The sequence below is a fragment of the Mobula birostris genome, chromosome 1, assembly GCF_030028105.1.
Source record: "Mobula birostris isolate sMobBir1 chromosome 1, sMobBir1.hap1, whole genome shotgun sequence".
In the NCBI taxonomy this organism is placed as follows: domain Eukaryota; kingdom Metazoa; phylum Chordata; class Chondrichthyes; order Myliobatiformes; family Myliobatidae; genus Mobula; species Mobula birostris.
The window spans coordinates 32,662,904-32,680,030 of record NC_092370.1 but is presented as its reverse complement, the minus strand read 5'-3'; the positions used below and the strand labels follow the sequence as shown (position 1 = coordinate 32,680,030).

Sequence of the window (17,127 nt, the reverse complement as noted above, 5' to 3'; positions counted from 1 at the left end):
ACCCTGCTAAACTGCGGGTGTTTTAAGAGGATGGAATGCAACTGTATCAGACAGTGGAAGAGGCGACTACAGACATGAGGAACAGAGGGCTGCCTGTCAGTGTGATCAAACCGAGGGAAAGCCTGGCTGAGCAGTTATCCCAATCTGCTTGGGAAATAGTAAGAGAACCGAGAAAGCAGGGGACTGGAGGAGGGCAAGACAGTATCAGGAAGAGACTGAGTTTTCCAAAGACAGCCCTCACCCCCTCCAGAAGAGCCAAGGTTTGGCTAACTTTTAAAGTGTTGATAAGATAAACGGAAGGAAACACAGACGGCGCTATACCTATTTCAAGAAATACTTATTATAATGTGGATTTTATATTACTCAATTTATTTATTCATTCATTTACTCCTTTCCCCCCACCTAAATAAGAATATATATATTCTATTATATATATATATATATATATATATAGAGAGAGAGAGAGAGAGGAGGAATACACAGGGAAATCCTTTCTGTGTAATGGACATAGACTTGTTCACTTACTTTTATTGGTACTATAATGGGGGCCCTCAACTCACAGGGAGGAGGGGCTATCCCCCACGGCTAGACGTTTCCTCTAGCTCAACCCAGGGTCAACTACTAGAGACCTCAGCCTTGGAATCACACCTTTGTTGCCTTTTTTTTATTATTCGCTTTTCTTGGTTCTTATTTGTTCAGGCAGTAGATTGATTAAGTTTTATTCTGCTAATTTGAAAGATATACTGACAGATAGATACACATGGCTAAGGACAAAGTAAAATTCATTTCTTTTAATGTCAATGGGCTGTTAAATCCAATCAAACGCAGTAAAATTCTATCCAAAATGAAAAAAGAACAAGCCCATGTAGTATTTACAGGAAACTCACTTAAGTGACAATTAAGCATGGAAAACTAAAGAGAATGGGCTTCACCAACTTGCTTTTCTCCTCATATAAATCAGGACATAGAAGAGGAGTTGCTATCCTTATCTCAAGCAAGCTAAATTTTGAAAAAGTATTCGAAATGGGAGATAAGGAGGGCAGATATATTCTGGTAAGGGGGAATATAGATGGAAATACAGTTACTCTATTGAATATAAACGCACCCCCAGGAAGTGATATTAGTTTCTTTCAGAAAATTACTAATATTATGGTAATGGAAACAGAAGGTCTCCTGATATGTGGGGGAGACTTAAATTTACAATTACAACCAAAATTACTCTTCCAATAGAAAAACCTATGAAACAAAATCCTTACATAAGTGAGTTAATACACTTTTTAAGGAAGTTGGTTTAATTGATATATGGAGGGACCTTTTCTCCAACAGAAGGGATTACACTCATTATTCTGCCCCCTATTCTGTATCTACAGGAATAGACTATTTCATAACATTTGGAAAAGACAAAGACAAAATAAACACCTGTGTAATTGGGACAACAGATGTAAGTGACCATGCACCTACAACCAAAGAATACTATTTGGAAACTAAATTCAAGTTTACTCAATGATCCCTACCTTAATGAACAAATTCAAAAAGAAACTGGTCTTTACTTAGAATTCAATGATAATGGAGAGCTTTCACCTATGGGATTCTATTCTATGGGATACTCTGAAGGCTGTCTTCAGAGGGAAAATTATAGCGATATCTTAATATAAGAAAAATATAAGGAATAAAACATTAAAGGAATAAAACATTAGAGGAATTACAAAATAGGCTGAAGGAACTAGAAAAAAAAACAATTGAATTTGGCACAGCATACATTAGAGGAAATTTTAAAAATTAGGAATGAAATTAATAGTTTGGCTACGCAAGAAATCAGGAAAACTTTAATATTTCTGAAACAGATATCTAAATCTATGAAAATACTGGTGTGGAAACTGAAGAAAAAGATAGCAAAAAATATAGAATTAGGGATCCAAGAACAAAAATGATAAAAAAAAAAATAAGCTAAGTGAAATTCAAGAAGTTTTACAAAACTCAAGAGGAGAGGAGAAGATAGCGGCGCGACGCAGCTCATAGTGGCCTCTCCGGTGGTGATGTCTGTTATTTGTCAAGTAGGGTGCCATGCACAATCCTGATTTGCTGGAGACGGACGTGAGAGCACAGAGGAATATCTGGTGAAACTTCTGAAATGCCTGCTTCATTGCTGCTGCTACCGTGTGGTCCGAAATCTCCGGAGGGGAAGGCCCTGAGTCTTCGGCTTTGCTTGTTACTCGGCGGGCGGGGTCGAAATGCTCGGCAGAGGATGGTGCTTGGTGTCGAAGGCTCGAAGTTTTCGGACGGATTCCGAGTCGGCTGCTTCCAGGATGTTGCATCGGCAAGTTTGCAGCGCTTGGAGGTTCATGGCAGGGAGAGTTTCTCCCTTCTACCGTCTGCGTGAGATGATGAGGCTATCGGGACTTTGAGACTTTTTTTTTACCGTGCCCATGGTATTGCTTTGCACTGTTGTAACTATATGTTTTAATTATATGGTTTTGTCAGTTTTAGTCTTGGTTTGTCCTGTGTTTCTTGCGTAGCATTCTGGAGGAACATTGTATCATTTCTTAATGCATGCATTTCTAAATGACAATAAACGAGGACTGAGTGTCCTCATAATCTAATCTAATAGATTCGGTTTACATGACACCATTATTAAAACTATACAGGCACTACATGTCAACCTTACTGCTAGGATTAAGATCAATGGATATTTTTTCAAATAGTTTTACCCTAGAAAGGACCACGAGACAGGGTTGTGCATGGTCACCGCTACTCTTCGCATTATATCTGGAACCATTAGCTCAATACATCAGACAAAATAAAGATATCAGGGGGATTACTACTAAAAGGACAGAGCATAAATTGGCTTGTTATGCGGATAACATTTTGATCTATCTAGGGCAACCAATATACGCTTTCTCATCTTCTCCTATAACTCGATGTCGAAGGTCGAGGTTCGTCATCTGCTGTAGCTGATGTGGAAGGCTTGCTTGACTGCTAGCCTCGAGCATTTTTCTATCATACCGTTTCTTTGTAAGCACTCAAACCATCTTGCAAATATACCCTAAACCGACATACCCTTTCAAAATTAAAGTCGTACTTTATCATTGCAGCGAAAATCTCACGCAGTTGCTTCACGTTCAGTTCCTGGACGACTTCACTTTCAGTCCATTTGCTACTGCATTCGGTTTCGATTGTTATCCTTTCCTCTTCCAACTGCATCAGCTCTTCATCTATCAGTTCTTGGTCATGGGATGCCAAAACCTCTTCAACATCATCTTCATCAACTTCCACAAGCCAAACTCACTTTGTCCTTACTTCGTTCACCACGATCAAAACGCTTCATTATGTCTAGTTTTACGCTAAGTGTAACACCCTTATGAGCTCTTTTAGGCTTTTCCAATACCTTAGAACTCATCTTGCTAACAGCTGCTCTCAGGCACGTGTTTAAGCAATGCCGGCTAGAATGCAGTCCCGAATCCGGGGGGAGAGCGGCTGCTTGGGGCGCGCGCTGCTTTTTATCGTGCGCTGCCTTTTATCGTGTGCTGCTTTTTTCCGTAACAGTGAAAACACCTTCTGTTAGCGAAAACAGGGAACTAATGTAGGTCTTTTGTAACAGTGAGGTTTCGTAAAGCGAACGTTCGAAAAGCAGGGAACACCTGTATCTACATATGTGACAGTATGTATAAGGGTTTGTCAAATCTTAAAACACATTCGACTTCATACATTAAAACAAAATGGGAGAAGGAAGGAGGGATAATTATATCTGAGGAAGAATGGACTATGATATGGAGGTATCAATAGAAGTGTACCAGTTCACAAGAAATGGAGGGAGTTCGGGTGGAAAAACTTGATAAGATATTTTATTACACCCTCTCGGAAATCCCATTATGATAGTAACCTCCCTATTTGCTGGAGAAATTGTGGAAATCAAAATGCAAACCACTATCATATTTTCTGGGATTGCTCCGTTATCAGACTATTGGAGTGGGATACACAATGCCCTACAAGACATTTTTAAATGTGAAATACCCTTAGAAAGTAAGACCATACATTTTGGGTTAGTATCTCAAGAATGGTTTAAAAGAGATAAATATTTAATGAATATACTGCTGATGGCTGGTAAAAAGACTCTTAGCAGGAAATGGTTATCACAGGAGAGCCCAACTTTAAAAGCATGGATGGAAGTTACAATGGATATTTACAAAATGGAGACGATAACAGGATCTGTTAATCATAAGTTGGAACAATTTGATTCATACTGGGAAAAATGGTTCAGCTACATAACACCTCATAGGTCTGATTTTATTCTCACAAATCAATGAATATGTCGTTAAAAAAAAAGATCACTCCCTACTTGTACGTAGTTTTCTCCTTCTGCTTGTTCTTTCTTTCCTCTTTTCTATAGGTGTATACCTCAGATAAATATTATGTGGAGATTTGTGGCAAATATGATTATATATGTATGTACGATATCTGAAATACATCTTATGGAAATGTTTGATGATGAACTTCAAAAAAAAAATAAATTACAAAAAATTATTTGAGGTCACAATAGCTACTTCAATAGATGTCAGATGTCGTATGGTAAACTAAATTGAGCTTTGATTTTTATCATTCCTATTCATTGCACAATGGGGCACAACTTCAACGCTAATCACTCCAATGACAAGCTTCTGAATTTTTGGATACCAATAATCAAGCCCCATGCTGGAAAATAAGAGTTCTATCTAGCATTCAGCATGAAAGCACCAACCTCCACGGTTCAAAGACCCATGCTCCTCATCAATCCTGCAGAGCCAGAAATGTACGACACCAGCAAGTGCTTTGTGACCTAACTTGTTTAACTTGAGCAAATTTTAGGAATATTTCTACTCATCTGGAAGTAAAAATACACTTTTGGGTTAAATTCCCAGCATATTTCACACTGGATAAACTATCCACTGTTTCAGTGAATTTGATTGTACCTGTAGTTCTCAGAATAAACTGGACTATGACATGTCTGCAATTAACAAATGGGATCTGTGACTTTTTGTGCGTCTATTTGAACCCACTTTTTGCAGTCCTTGAAATGACTGACCACTCTTTACATTTACTGGTCAAATCACTAATTGTACCATTTTTTCCAGCTGTGCTGCACAGCATTATGTAATCTTTTCTTCATTCACTGGTTTCCTTTAGAAATAAACTAAAATCCCTTTTTATCAACCCCATTTTTATTAACCGTCACTATGAATTGTTAAGTTGATACCCCTTCCCATTGTGATCTCATTTTGCAATGCTACAAGCTCAGTGAACTCAACTTTGACAGCTGTTAAACCTGGAGATGGTGCCTTTAGGAATATTTCTAAACTGATCCCCCGGGATCAATAAAGTATGACTATGACTATGACTTGGCGGCTCCTGAAGCCAGCCACCAGATCCTGCAGTGAAGACTTCACCAACGTATCAGGAGTTGATCTCACAGCAGAACAAAATGACTGGGAGGATAATTGGTTGCAAGTGTGAGAGTTCAGACAGCTTGCTGCTCTTTGTAAGCTCTCCCCTAATCCAGCACTTTAAGGACTTTGCAAGTGCCAGATTAGCAAATTTCTGGACTCCAGGATTTACTAATACCACCCAAATGCATTTTAATTCACTTTTCTTTGAAAAAAAGATGTCACATCTATTGTAATAAATTTCCTAGTAAAATCAAGCAAGCTTAAGGAAAGCATGAAAGCTATGTCCCAGAAAGGCAGAGGAAGATCATGAGAACCGAGGCCATATAGTTGGATGGAGAACAAGAGAAACATCCCGAGGTGACCCACGTACTGATCCATCAGGCTTTCCAAATGGTCAGATACCATTTTATACAGTTTTATCAAGCTAAGAAAATTTAATACTGCCCTTGAATTTTTAGTTATTTAATTGACTATCTCAATACATTATTTTAAATCAAGATCACATCACCTTTCACAAACATAAAAATGAAACTTTCAGATGAACCATTCACAATAAAATATATAACTGTAAGAGTACATAGTTATCAACGTAAAATTAAGCATTTACCATGATCAAAATTCCTATTCAATGTTAACTAACAAAATTACTATTTGCTCTATTTGCTATTCTAGAAAGAAAACAAGTTCAAGGTTAGGGTAATGATTTATATAAATTTATTCACAATGATTTATTTTGAGAGTGGCTTAATAATAATCATATTTAGCAAAAGGTTTTCGTTCTAAATATGTCTGGTCCCGTGCTTTCAAAGGAGCACAACTGAGATGAGAACATAGTAAACAGCTAGCCTCTTGATGACTGAAATGTTTGGAATAGCTTTGTTCATGCATAGCTCAAGGGGTACTAAATAAAAACTACTGGTGTGGGCAACGATAAGTCAAGTTATTGCTTCAAAGGTGAAAAACATTGGTAAAGTAATCTGAAGTCAGGAAACTAAACCAATCCTCTCTATCAAGGCAATGTAACATAGTCAAAAATATAGTAATAACTGATTTAACTGTCCAGAGTAAAATTAACAGGTTAAGAGAAATAACGTGGGCAATGGAAGAATGGAATTAAGAATCATTTGTTAATCCTGGTCTTAATTTGGCAATATTTACCATGACTGACTACATATTATATAATCACACTTTCAATCAATTTACAGTTAGCTACCAAATACTATGTTACTACGTATCCTGAGATTTTGCAAGCCAGAGAGGAAATCAAATGACCCCAAGTTTGAAATTAATGCAATTTTAATAAATAGTTAAGCTATTTCCTACTTTCGCTGCTGATAATATTTACAAAGACTTAAGAACCACAAGGAAATGCACATATGAAATGAACATCAACCTGTTCTCAAGAGGTATAAAAGCATGCACAATTCATCACTAGTAAGGTAACAAGTGAGCATTACATCATCAAAATTTCCGAGTGCATGCAAATATTAGGCAAAAATTTTTCATCTTTCCCTTTCACAATTTAAACAACACAATCAGGCAGATCAGAGACAAGAAAGGCTTTGATCTGTAATAGCTTTTCATCTAATCACGGGTTACCTTTTCTTTGCAACTGGAAAGCATGCTGATGATGCTAAGACAAACTGACTGTACAGAAAGAGCTGGAGACCAATCTTCTGTCAGAATCGATAGACAAATGTGTCCATTGCTGTAAACATGAGGATGAACTGGAATATTTTCACCAGTGAACACAACCTAAAAGAAAAGGAAAATAATTTCAGCACTGCACATACCTCAATGCGTAACTGGTCAACAACATTTTCACATTTTACAGAATTAGGATGAACAGAAAATGCAGCCCATCTCACTCGTGAGACCTCTTGACAGAGCGATCAAAAAGCACTTTTTCCTGCATATCAGAAAGAATACAAGGCACAACCAAGAAAACGTTATTATTACACTGGTTCACTGGTTTTCTATGTTATTTTACTTCATAGTTTGGGTTACTAGATGAAAAGTAATGATGACTTGTAAATTAGTGTAACGTTCTGACTGTGACAATGGCAGTAGATCAACCATTTAAGTCTGTGGGAAAATCGAAATGAACCAATATGAGAATGGTTGTTTCAATTATAGCAAAATATTACAGTTTAATGTTAATTCTTCAAGATTAAACAAAATAATACATTAATGTTAAGAATATTTCCACATTCATGTAAATGATAACTATGTTTCATTCATTAAAGGGAATCAAAATCCTATCAAATAACTTCAAACTTCTAAATTCCACATAGTGCAATCATGTTATGTGTCATTTTATGTTGTGGATCCTAATAGCATTAAGGACAATCAGTTCACTCCTTCAAAGTCAATACGTCAAAGGTGTGCTGGGTCTTACTTGTTAACTATACGTCAAATGCACTTTTACCAGGTTTTTCTACTCATTGTATTATTTTCCTCAACCAATTTTTCTGTTTGCTCTTTAGTCATTTTCTGCACGTGTTAATAGCATTTTGATAGCATTTGTAGAGTTTACACATTCTCTCCCCAAACCAATTCTCGTTACCCTCAATAAATTATATCTCTTCATCATTCATATTGATCCATTGTTTTAGATCAAAAATGGAAGAAAGCATATGCAATTACAGTGATTGCATGGAAATGGATGCAGGATTTGCTTCATCCATTTCCATCTTGGTACAGCTTTTATCCACATTGCTTACAACACACTGCACTAAAATGTATCTACCACCTTTTCGACATTGCCAGATTGACTTAAATCCAAAAGAAAAAAGATCCCGTGTCGTTGACTACATTCCATTACTTCTTTTTCATCAAATCAAAGTGGTCATTTACCATTACATTGACTGTTTACAACATGTTTGACCTATGACATTCATTCAAAAAACATTTTTAAATTTAACCAAAGGGCTTTTAAAAATTTTCCTCAAAAACATCAAAAAAATGTAGAATAATTACTGGAACCCTACTTTCCCAATTCTCTTATAGCAATGATTTCTTTTAAGGAAATCCCTTGTTGAGGGGAGATCTGATAGATTATGAAAGACCTAGATAGAGTAGACAGCCAGTATCTTTCTCCCAGGGTTGATATGTCTCATACCAGAGGGCATGCAAGATGAAGGGGATAAGATCAAAGGAGATACGTGAAGCAAGGTTTTGTTTTAAAAACACAGATAGGGTACCTGAAATGCGCTGCCTAGTGGCAGAGGCAAATACGATAGAGTTGTTCAAGAGGCTCTGAGATAGGCACAAAGTGTGCAGGAAATGGAAGGATATGGACATGCAGAAGGGATTAGTTTAGTTAGGCATTTGATTATTTCCGGTTTAAGATGGCACTGCTGAAGGTGAGCAACCACTTACTGGTGGTTAACAAGACAAGGAATACAACTAAATGCTTTATTAATAACACTTTTCCACCAAAACATTATAGCAACCGATCACCAAAAACAATGAAGGGGTGGGTGAAGGCAAGGCTAAGTTGAGGATTAAAGCCAGCAGGTGCAGGGTGAAGTTGGTGCAAGGTCGAGGCATAGTCAAGGTGAGGTTGAGGCGAGCAGAGTGGAATAAAGTCGGAGCAGAGAAGAGGCATTCGCAGCTCGTCCACCTAAACCAAGAGTGGGGTTTGATCAATCTAAGCAAGGGGATGATTTGAAAAAGTTGGGTACGGGCCAAAAACATAGTGGCGAGGTCCAGGCCCACTGCGTATTGATGTGACAGGGCCTGGGTCTTAGAGTGGAAAATGGCCTGAAGTTTGTATGAGTTAAACACTGGGTCAGATGGAATGAAGAGGCATTGTCAGGACCAGAGGCAAGGTTTCAGCCTGTTCTGCTTGCTGCTCAGTGACGTTTACTCCAGTCTGCACTGCACTGAGACATCCAGGCTTCGTGTCTGCAGGCTCCACCACATTTACCCTGTATGCACTGAAATGAGGGTGAGGCTGTAGCCTGCTCTGGGCTTAGTGTCTGAGGACTCACTTTCATTCTAAATGTTATTTGCTTATTTTTACTGTTTGTACAATGTTTTTTCTTCTCTCTCTGCATATTGGGTGTTTGTCATTTTTTGAGTTCTTTTGAATTACTTTGTTTTGTGGCTGTCTGTAAGGAGATGAATCTCAAGGTTGTATAATGTATACGTACATATTTGATAATAAATGTACTTTGAACTTTGAGTACTAATTTGGCACAATATTGTAAGCTGAAGTGCCTGTTCCTATGCATTCTGTGTTGTGTTCATTTCTAGAAAAATGGTAAACATCATAATTAGAACAGCAACATGTGAAATGAAAGTGAGGAACTGTGTAATAGCTTCTCTAATCCCTTCTGTTGTCTGATAAAAGTGTGACAGGAAAGAGCCAAAATGAGGAGATCAAAATCTGTTCCACATTGCCCAAATTAAGCTTCTGAACCTAGCAAAGAGTATATATTACCATCAATCACCTGCACAACATCAGCTTGGCCAATCCATGATTTAGATCATTTACTAATCAGACCCTCAATCATGTCTTTGCAATCTGTAAATGTGGTTTATCCAACACATCTGTGGCTGACATCTTTCATTCCTTAACTCAATAAATTTGAAATACCTGGTATCTGCTATTCATATCCCAACTTAACCTTGTTTCATCCATCATTTTCCAGGATTATCTATACTGACTCCAAGTAAAATAACTCTAAATTTAAAATTTGTATCCTTGTTTTCAAATAACCATATGGACCAACTCATAAATGCTTCCTCTAATTTGTAATGACTAGTGTGCGCAAAAATCTTGTCCTGTGCAACTTTTTGCCCAGTGACATGTGTGTACTGAACTTCTGCAATAAAAACAGCATAAATAAGCCAGTTCTACAATCTGCAGACAAATCATTGCAAACTCCATGTTGTCAACACCATCTGCATCAGAAACCGGAAAAGGAAATGTGATTGCATATGATCTGACTTCGGATCTTTGCGGGAATGGGACTCGCCCTCAGGGCCTCATGACCAGCAGCTTTTTGATATCCCAAGGATGTGGCCTGGAAGATTAGCACACCTTCAGGGTGCCGGATTTTCCTGGCCCTGGAGATGGGCTGATTCAAGGCCAGTGGCCCTGACTGAGGCGTCACCAGAAAACATCGAATATCGGGAGCAGTGGGTTAGCTGTCTGCTGCGTGTCCAGAGACCTGAGCCTTTCCAGGGCTGACTCTCTGGGTGCAGAGCTCGGAAAAAGTGATGCAATAGACTTTTAACATCATAAATCAGCAAGTTGCTTGTTAAGTCTCCCCTGGGGGAGGGGAAGAGAGGGAGGGGGAGAGAGGGGGCATATACTTAACATGCCAAAGAGGTGCAGAGTGACAATCTTTTGTGCGCAGTTTAAACTCCTTTGTGCACCAGTAGCAAAAGATGCATGCGTGCAACATTGGAGCTCATCTTTATTTACTTATTGAGACACAGCACAGAATAGGCTCTTCTGGCCCTTCAAACTGCAGTGCTCAGCAACCCCTGATTTAACCCTGGCCTAATCATGGGACAATTTACAGTGATCAATTAACTTACTAACTGGTAGGTCTTTAGACTGTGGGAGAAAACCAGAGCACCTGGAGAAAACCCACACAGTCCACAGGGAGGATGTACAGACTTCTTATTGATGATTTCGGAATTGAACTGCAAACTCCAAAGCCCCAAGCTGTAATAGTATCGCGCAACTGCTATCCTAGTGTGGCATCCTTAACTCTAATCTTCATTTTACAGGATAGCTACATTACTAATTTTTGCCATTAATTTCATCTCATAATTAATTGCAGTTCTATTGATGGTCCAATTCCTAAAAGTATTATTTAACTTTTGGTAGCCTTCCACAATCCTTTATATGGATTTAACTATGCTTAATAATACCTCAGTACTGTTAAGCACAATCATTTTGCTTTGTTGCAGAAGTTCATTGTTCTCAACAATCTCATCATTCTGAGGCTGCATATCCATGACACTAAATTATCTAACAATTTAAAACCAAACAAACGGTTATGTGTCAAATGAGGATAGTTGCAGGGGACTGAGTGCAGAAATCAAACTATTGTTTTCTTAAAGCTGGAGTGGAAAGAACACTTCATAAGAAAATGGGTAGCTGATCCATGTATTATTTAATTAGCAGCTTTGATTGTCACGTTTCCTAAGAGCTCATTCTTCATCTGACAAAGAATCTAAACATTGATTTTCTAAGACAATATGTTCTCCAATATCAAAACATAGTCAACGTAATTCACACATGTCCACATACTACAGAATATTTTGATGAAATTGTGCAAGCGTGTACAGTGTATATTGGTACCTTGCTTCATGCTCAGGATGTGTTCCCATGAAACAGCGCTAAAGAATCAGTGCTCAGAAGGGTTATCACATCATTATAAATATAGAAATGCATTATCAGGAGTGCAACTGTGCAAGGAACCTGGCATGCACCCCTGCAAGCACCATTATTGCACCAGGAACCTGGGTACTAAGTACTAGGTAGAAATCCCTGCACTAACCATTGTTGCTTGTGGCCATGCCAGAAACCTAGAAATAAATCATCCAAGGCTTATTATCAGCACTGACTTTGGGTAAGTTGAGGCAAGTGGTAAAGCGGCTCAATGTTGAATTGTGGGCCACTGACGCCATCTGCGTTGACAGATTGCCTGAATCCCATGGTCTATTTTGTCCACCCTGTTGAATGTGATGGAAGTTGCTGTCACCCCTTTTCTCTGTTAAACTGCACAGCTCTCCCCAACCTCGAGATTTCTTTATGGCAAGAGGTTTAATAGTAGTTACTGGCCTTTGAGTTTGTTCTGTCAATCAAACAGAATGGAGTGGGCGGTGGGGTGAGGGTGAAGGGGAATACTACAACATCTGTCATATTAAATGGGAGTGAGGAAAAAGACTGTAGGATCCATGTATAGATTTGGTGCTGTCAGTCCACAGTTGTCAATCTGCATATACCATGCACGTCACTGTGCAGTCCTAAGCCCCACGTCTCTACACTAAGCCACGACATTAGTTGTCACAACAAACTCTACATAAGTTCTCACCAGTCCTCACATACAGCCTCCCTATATAAAGTTGTGTGCAATTAGAAACATGGAAAACCTACAGCACCATACAGGCCCTTTGGCCCATCATGCTGTGCCGATCATGTACTTACATTAGAGATTATCTAGGGTTACCATGGTTCTCTATTTTTAATTCTTAACTGTGACAGTACAGGTCATAGCATGGACTCGCAGCAGGCTCATCACACAGCGTGAGAACTTGACAACTCTCAGTATAGGTATTTGTGTAGATGCTGCAAGGACTGTACAGTTCTGCTTATAATATGGGAAAATAATTGCTTTCAGGATTGGGGGAAACTGCTAAAGTAAAATCTATTTTACATCCCTCATTGTTATTAATTAAAAGACAAATAAAAATGACAGCATGTATTTTGAAACTAAGTATGATGAGACCACTTGTCAAAATCCTTGTCAATGCATCTATTTAAAATATTTATTGTACTAATGTTGGCGTAATTGTTTTGGCAGAATACTCACTCCACAACTTGCCTTCTCTGATGTACGCTTTAAGCTGCACATTTTAGTTTTAACATGAAATATAATTTGACATAATTGAGAATTTCTAACACAGTAATATTATAGTTCAATGTGGCCAGTCCAATAAAAGCCACGTTATGTTCAACTTGCTTGGCTAATTATTCATCCATTATAACCACATTACTACAAACAAATGAAAGTTAACTGCTTTTCCAAATGAGAAGGCTCTATAAACGTAACTTATATTGGAAGGCATTTGAACTATGTCTTCCTGAAGCCTATTACTACCCCTCTCTCTGTTCGCTTTCAATGTCACTTGCGAACTTTTAAATTACGCCCTTTACACTAGAGTGCAACTCATTAATATACAATATGTACTTAATCCTAGAGGGACACTGCTGCGCATTTCCCTTCTGCCTGAAAAAGTTCATTATTTTGCTTTCAGGTCCCTAGCCAGTTTTGTATGCCTACACCTCACAAATGGGCTGGTTTGTAGGTTGCTGGATGTGAGAAAGAAGAGCATACAAGGAAATAAATAAGGGAATGGGTTTGCTTCGATGTTGTCACTGACCTCAAGGACAAAAGAGCTTGCTTAATATGCCATGAGAAAACAAACCCATAAAAGCCTCCACTACTTAAATCAAGTTTGGCAAACATAATTTGCTTCTAACATAAAAACACGTTTCCAAGTTCTAATTATTTTTCCTCCAGATAAATATGGCTAAAGGTTCCATCATCTTTAACTACCGTGGTTTTGTTAGATTTATCTATTTCACTTTTTGTGATCACAGGTGTAAAATTTATAAACATTGAACATTTAGCTTTGCCTATAGAATTGCCCTACTGTGGCCAATTCTTCAAAATTTTCCACTCCCGCTTCCATCTTCTGATCCGATTTCAAAACAACTGATAATGTTAGCAGGTATTGGTTTCACTGTTTTTTTAAAAAATGTACCTTGGTACAATGACAATAATAAACAAATAAACCACTGCATCCTTTGATACATTAATAACTTAGGCCACCATTACATAAATCAAGAGTTTATGGATATGACACAGTTTAGAATGTTAGTTAATGTTGAAGATAGCAATGTGTTTCACAACCAAAGAAATGGGCTGACAGTTGACAATCTAGGAGGTTTTCTTCTAAACTGGGTGGGGACTCCCTACTTTGAAAAATGCCAACGCTTCACCTTTCTTTTCTTTTCCTTTCCTTTTCTTCTGATTAAATTTCTCAACTATTTCTGCTGTATTTACAATGATCTGTTATTCAATATGAATACAAAAGTACTTAATATCATAGCACAAGATCATATCATTTTTGGTTCCTAACTTCCTTTGACTATTCCCATGTTTATTTAAAGATAAATTCTAATTTGAGGGGAAATCTTGCTTGATGAACCTATTGGAATTCTTTGAGGAGATTACAAGTAGGATAGATAAAGGAGATGAGGTGGATGTTGTCTATTTGGGCTTTCAGAAGGCCTTTGACAAGGTGCCACACGAGGCTGCTTTACCAAAGTAAGAGCCCACGGTATTACAGGAAAGTTACTAACATTAGCTGATTGGTAGGAGGCAGCAAGTGGGAATAAAAGGATCCTTTTCTGGTGAATAGTGGTATTCTGCAGGGGTCGGTGTTGGGACCACTTCTTTTCATGCTGTATATAAATGATTTAGATGATGGAATAGATGGCTTTGTTGCCAAGTATGCAGATGATATGAAGATTGGTTGAGGGACAGGTAGTGTTGAGGAAACAAGTAGGATGCAGAAGGACTTGGGAGAATGGGCAAGACAGTGGCAAATGAAATAAAATGTTGAAAAAATCATGGTCGTGCACGTTGGTTGTAGAAATAATGTGTAGATGATTTTCTAAATGGGGAGAAAATCTAAAAATGGGAGTCCTTGTGCAGAACGCCCTAAAGGTTAACTTCAGGTAGAGTGAGTGGTGAGGAAGCAAATGCAACATTAGCATTCATTTCAAGGGGTCTAGAACACAAGAGCAGGGATGTGATGCTGAGGCTTTATAAGGCACTGGTGAGGCCTCACCTTGAGTATTGTGAACATTTTGGGCTCCTTATCTAAGAAGATATGCTGGCATTGGAGAGAGTTCAGAGGAGGTTCACAAAGAGGAGTCTGAAATGAAAAGGTTATCATACGAGGAACATTTGATAGCTCTGGGTCTGTACTCGCTGGAATTTGGGGTGGGGGGGGGAATCTCATTGAAACCTTTTGAACGTTGAAAAGCCTAGGTAGAGAAATGTGGAAAGGATGTTTCCCATAGTGGGGGAGTCCAGGACAAGAGGGCACAGCCTCAGGATAAAAAGGCATCCATTTAAAACAGAGATGCGGAGGAAATTTCTTTAGCTAGAAGGTGGTGAATTTGTGGAATTTGTTACCACAGCCAGCTGTGGAGGCCAGGTGGTTGGGTGTATGTAGGGTAGAGCTTGATAGATTCTTGATTGGACACAGCATCAAAGGTTATGGGGAGAATGCCGGGGAGTGGGGCTGAGGAGGGGAAAAAAAAGGATCAGCCATGTTTAAATGGCAGAGCAGTCTCCATGGGCCAAATGACCTAATTCTGCTGCTATGTCTTATGGTCTTATTAATCTCTTCAAATTCTGCTTAGTACGCTTTCCGTCTTCAGCCACCTCATTTTTTTTTTGTAGTTAGCTTGATTCCCTTGTGAATTTGAATCTGACATTTACCAAACCTACTTACAATTTCATTTCACTCTCTATGCCTATCATCCGGGGAACTTCAACAACTTGCATTCTTCTTATTCTCTTGTGGGAATTTGTCGAGCCCATGACTGAACTATATCCCACAATCGTTAGTAAAATCAATGGTGTCAAAAAGTTGTGCTTGTATTTCAGAAATGGGATGAAACACCTTCAGGAAATTTATACTAGTTAGTTTAAAATTGATGGCAGGAAAAATAATGGAATCAAGGAGAAAATACAACCCTGGAAACTCAAAGTATAATAATAAATAGCATGGTTTCCTAAGGCGGATTCAATCTTGAAAATTTTGATTGAAGGGACAAGAAAATAGTATTCCATTGTTTGTAATTTATCTAGATCTTCCAAAAGCTTCTGATATCCTACAATAGATTAACTACTGATTAAACTCTGAGAATATGGAGTCAGGATTGCCAGCTTAACTTAAAGTTGGAAAGCAAGAACTAAAGAGCAGCAGGAGAAGGTGGGCAGAAGTGTTCCACAGGATTTTAATTTGGAGCATTACATTAGCAGTTTAGAGTATGGAATCAAAAGAGTAACTTTCAAAATTGCTAAAGATACCAAATTAGGAGGAGTAGTCACCAAGTGCCTAAAAAAATTTACAAGATGTCCTCAATAAGGGTAAATCAGTGGCAAGTGAAGTTCAATGAAGATAAACGCAAACTTTTAGATTTTGATAGGAAGAATAGGAAAGTCACTTACTACATGGAAGGTGGGAGTCTAGCTGAAGTAGAGGAACAAAGGGATCTTGGAGTACAAATACACCAATCACTAAATGTTGAGCCACAGGTTAGAAAGGCTATAAAGAAAGCAAACAAAACACTAGGGTTTATTTCTAGAGAGAAAGAATTGAAAAGGGAAATTATGCTCAACCTGTATCAAGCCTCAATTGGATAATCCTTTATGTTATGAGTACAATTCTGGCAATTATAACAAAACAGGACATACAAGGATGAAACCAGAGAAGTGAGTGTGTATATATCAAAAATGATGAACAGACTCTTGAGAAAGTTATGATGGGGAGGTGATCTAAGTTATTTAAAATTATTTATTAATTATTCAAGATCTAGTATAAAGAACAAGGCCTTAAGAAGGTGATGTAGAGCTGCCTTCTTGAACTGCAGAAGGCCTACCGGTAAGATACTCCCAAAATGATGCTTTGGAAGGTGTTTCAGGATTTAGCTCAAGCAGGATGAAGACAGTGATATTTTCAACACAGGATGGTGTACCATTTGGAGGGGAACCTAGTCCAGGTGAGTAATACATGGCACATACCACAGTGTGTCAGAGGTAGAAGGAATGAATGTTTCAGGCAGGAGATCACCAACTGACTCAGTTACACTATATGGTATTGAGTTTATTGAAAATTGAGTATAATATTGGAACTGCACTCACCCAGGCAAGTGGGA

The 17,127-nt window shown here is 38.3% G+C and overlaps 1 protein-coding gene across 1 annotated transcript in view; it reads right to left on the bottom strand.

The window, feature by feature from the left end:
• Positions 1-17,127, bottom strand: part of ube2wb (ubiquitin conjugating enzyme E2 Wb) — a 75,126-nt gene that overhangs the window by 27,941 nt on the left and 30,058 nt on the right. The window contains exon 4 of the mRNA XM_072253642.1: positions 7,020-7,175. Within this exon, the coding sequence (XP_072109743.1) occupies positions 7,020-7,175 (156 nt within the window). The remainder of the gene's footprint in view (positions 1-7,019; positions 7,176-17,127) is intronic.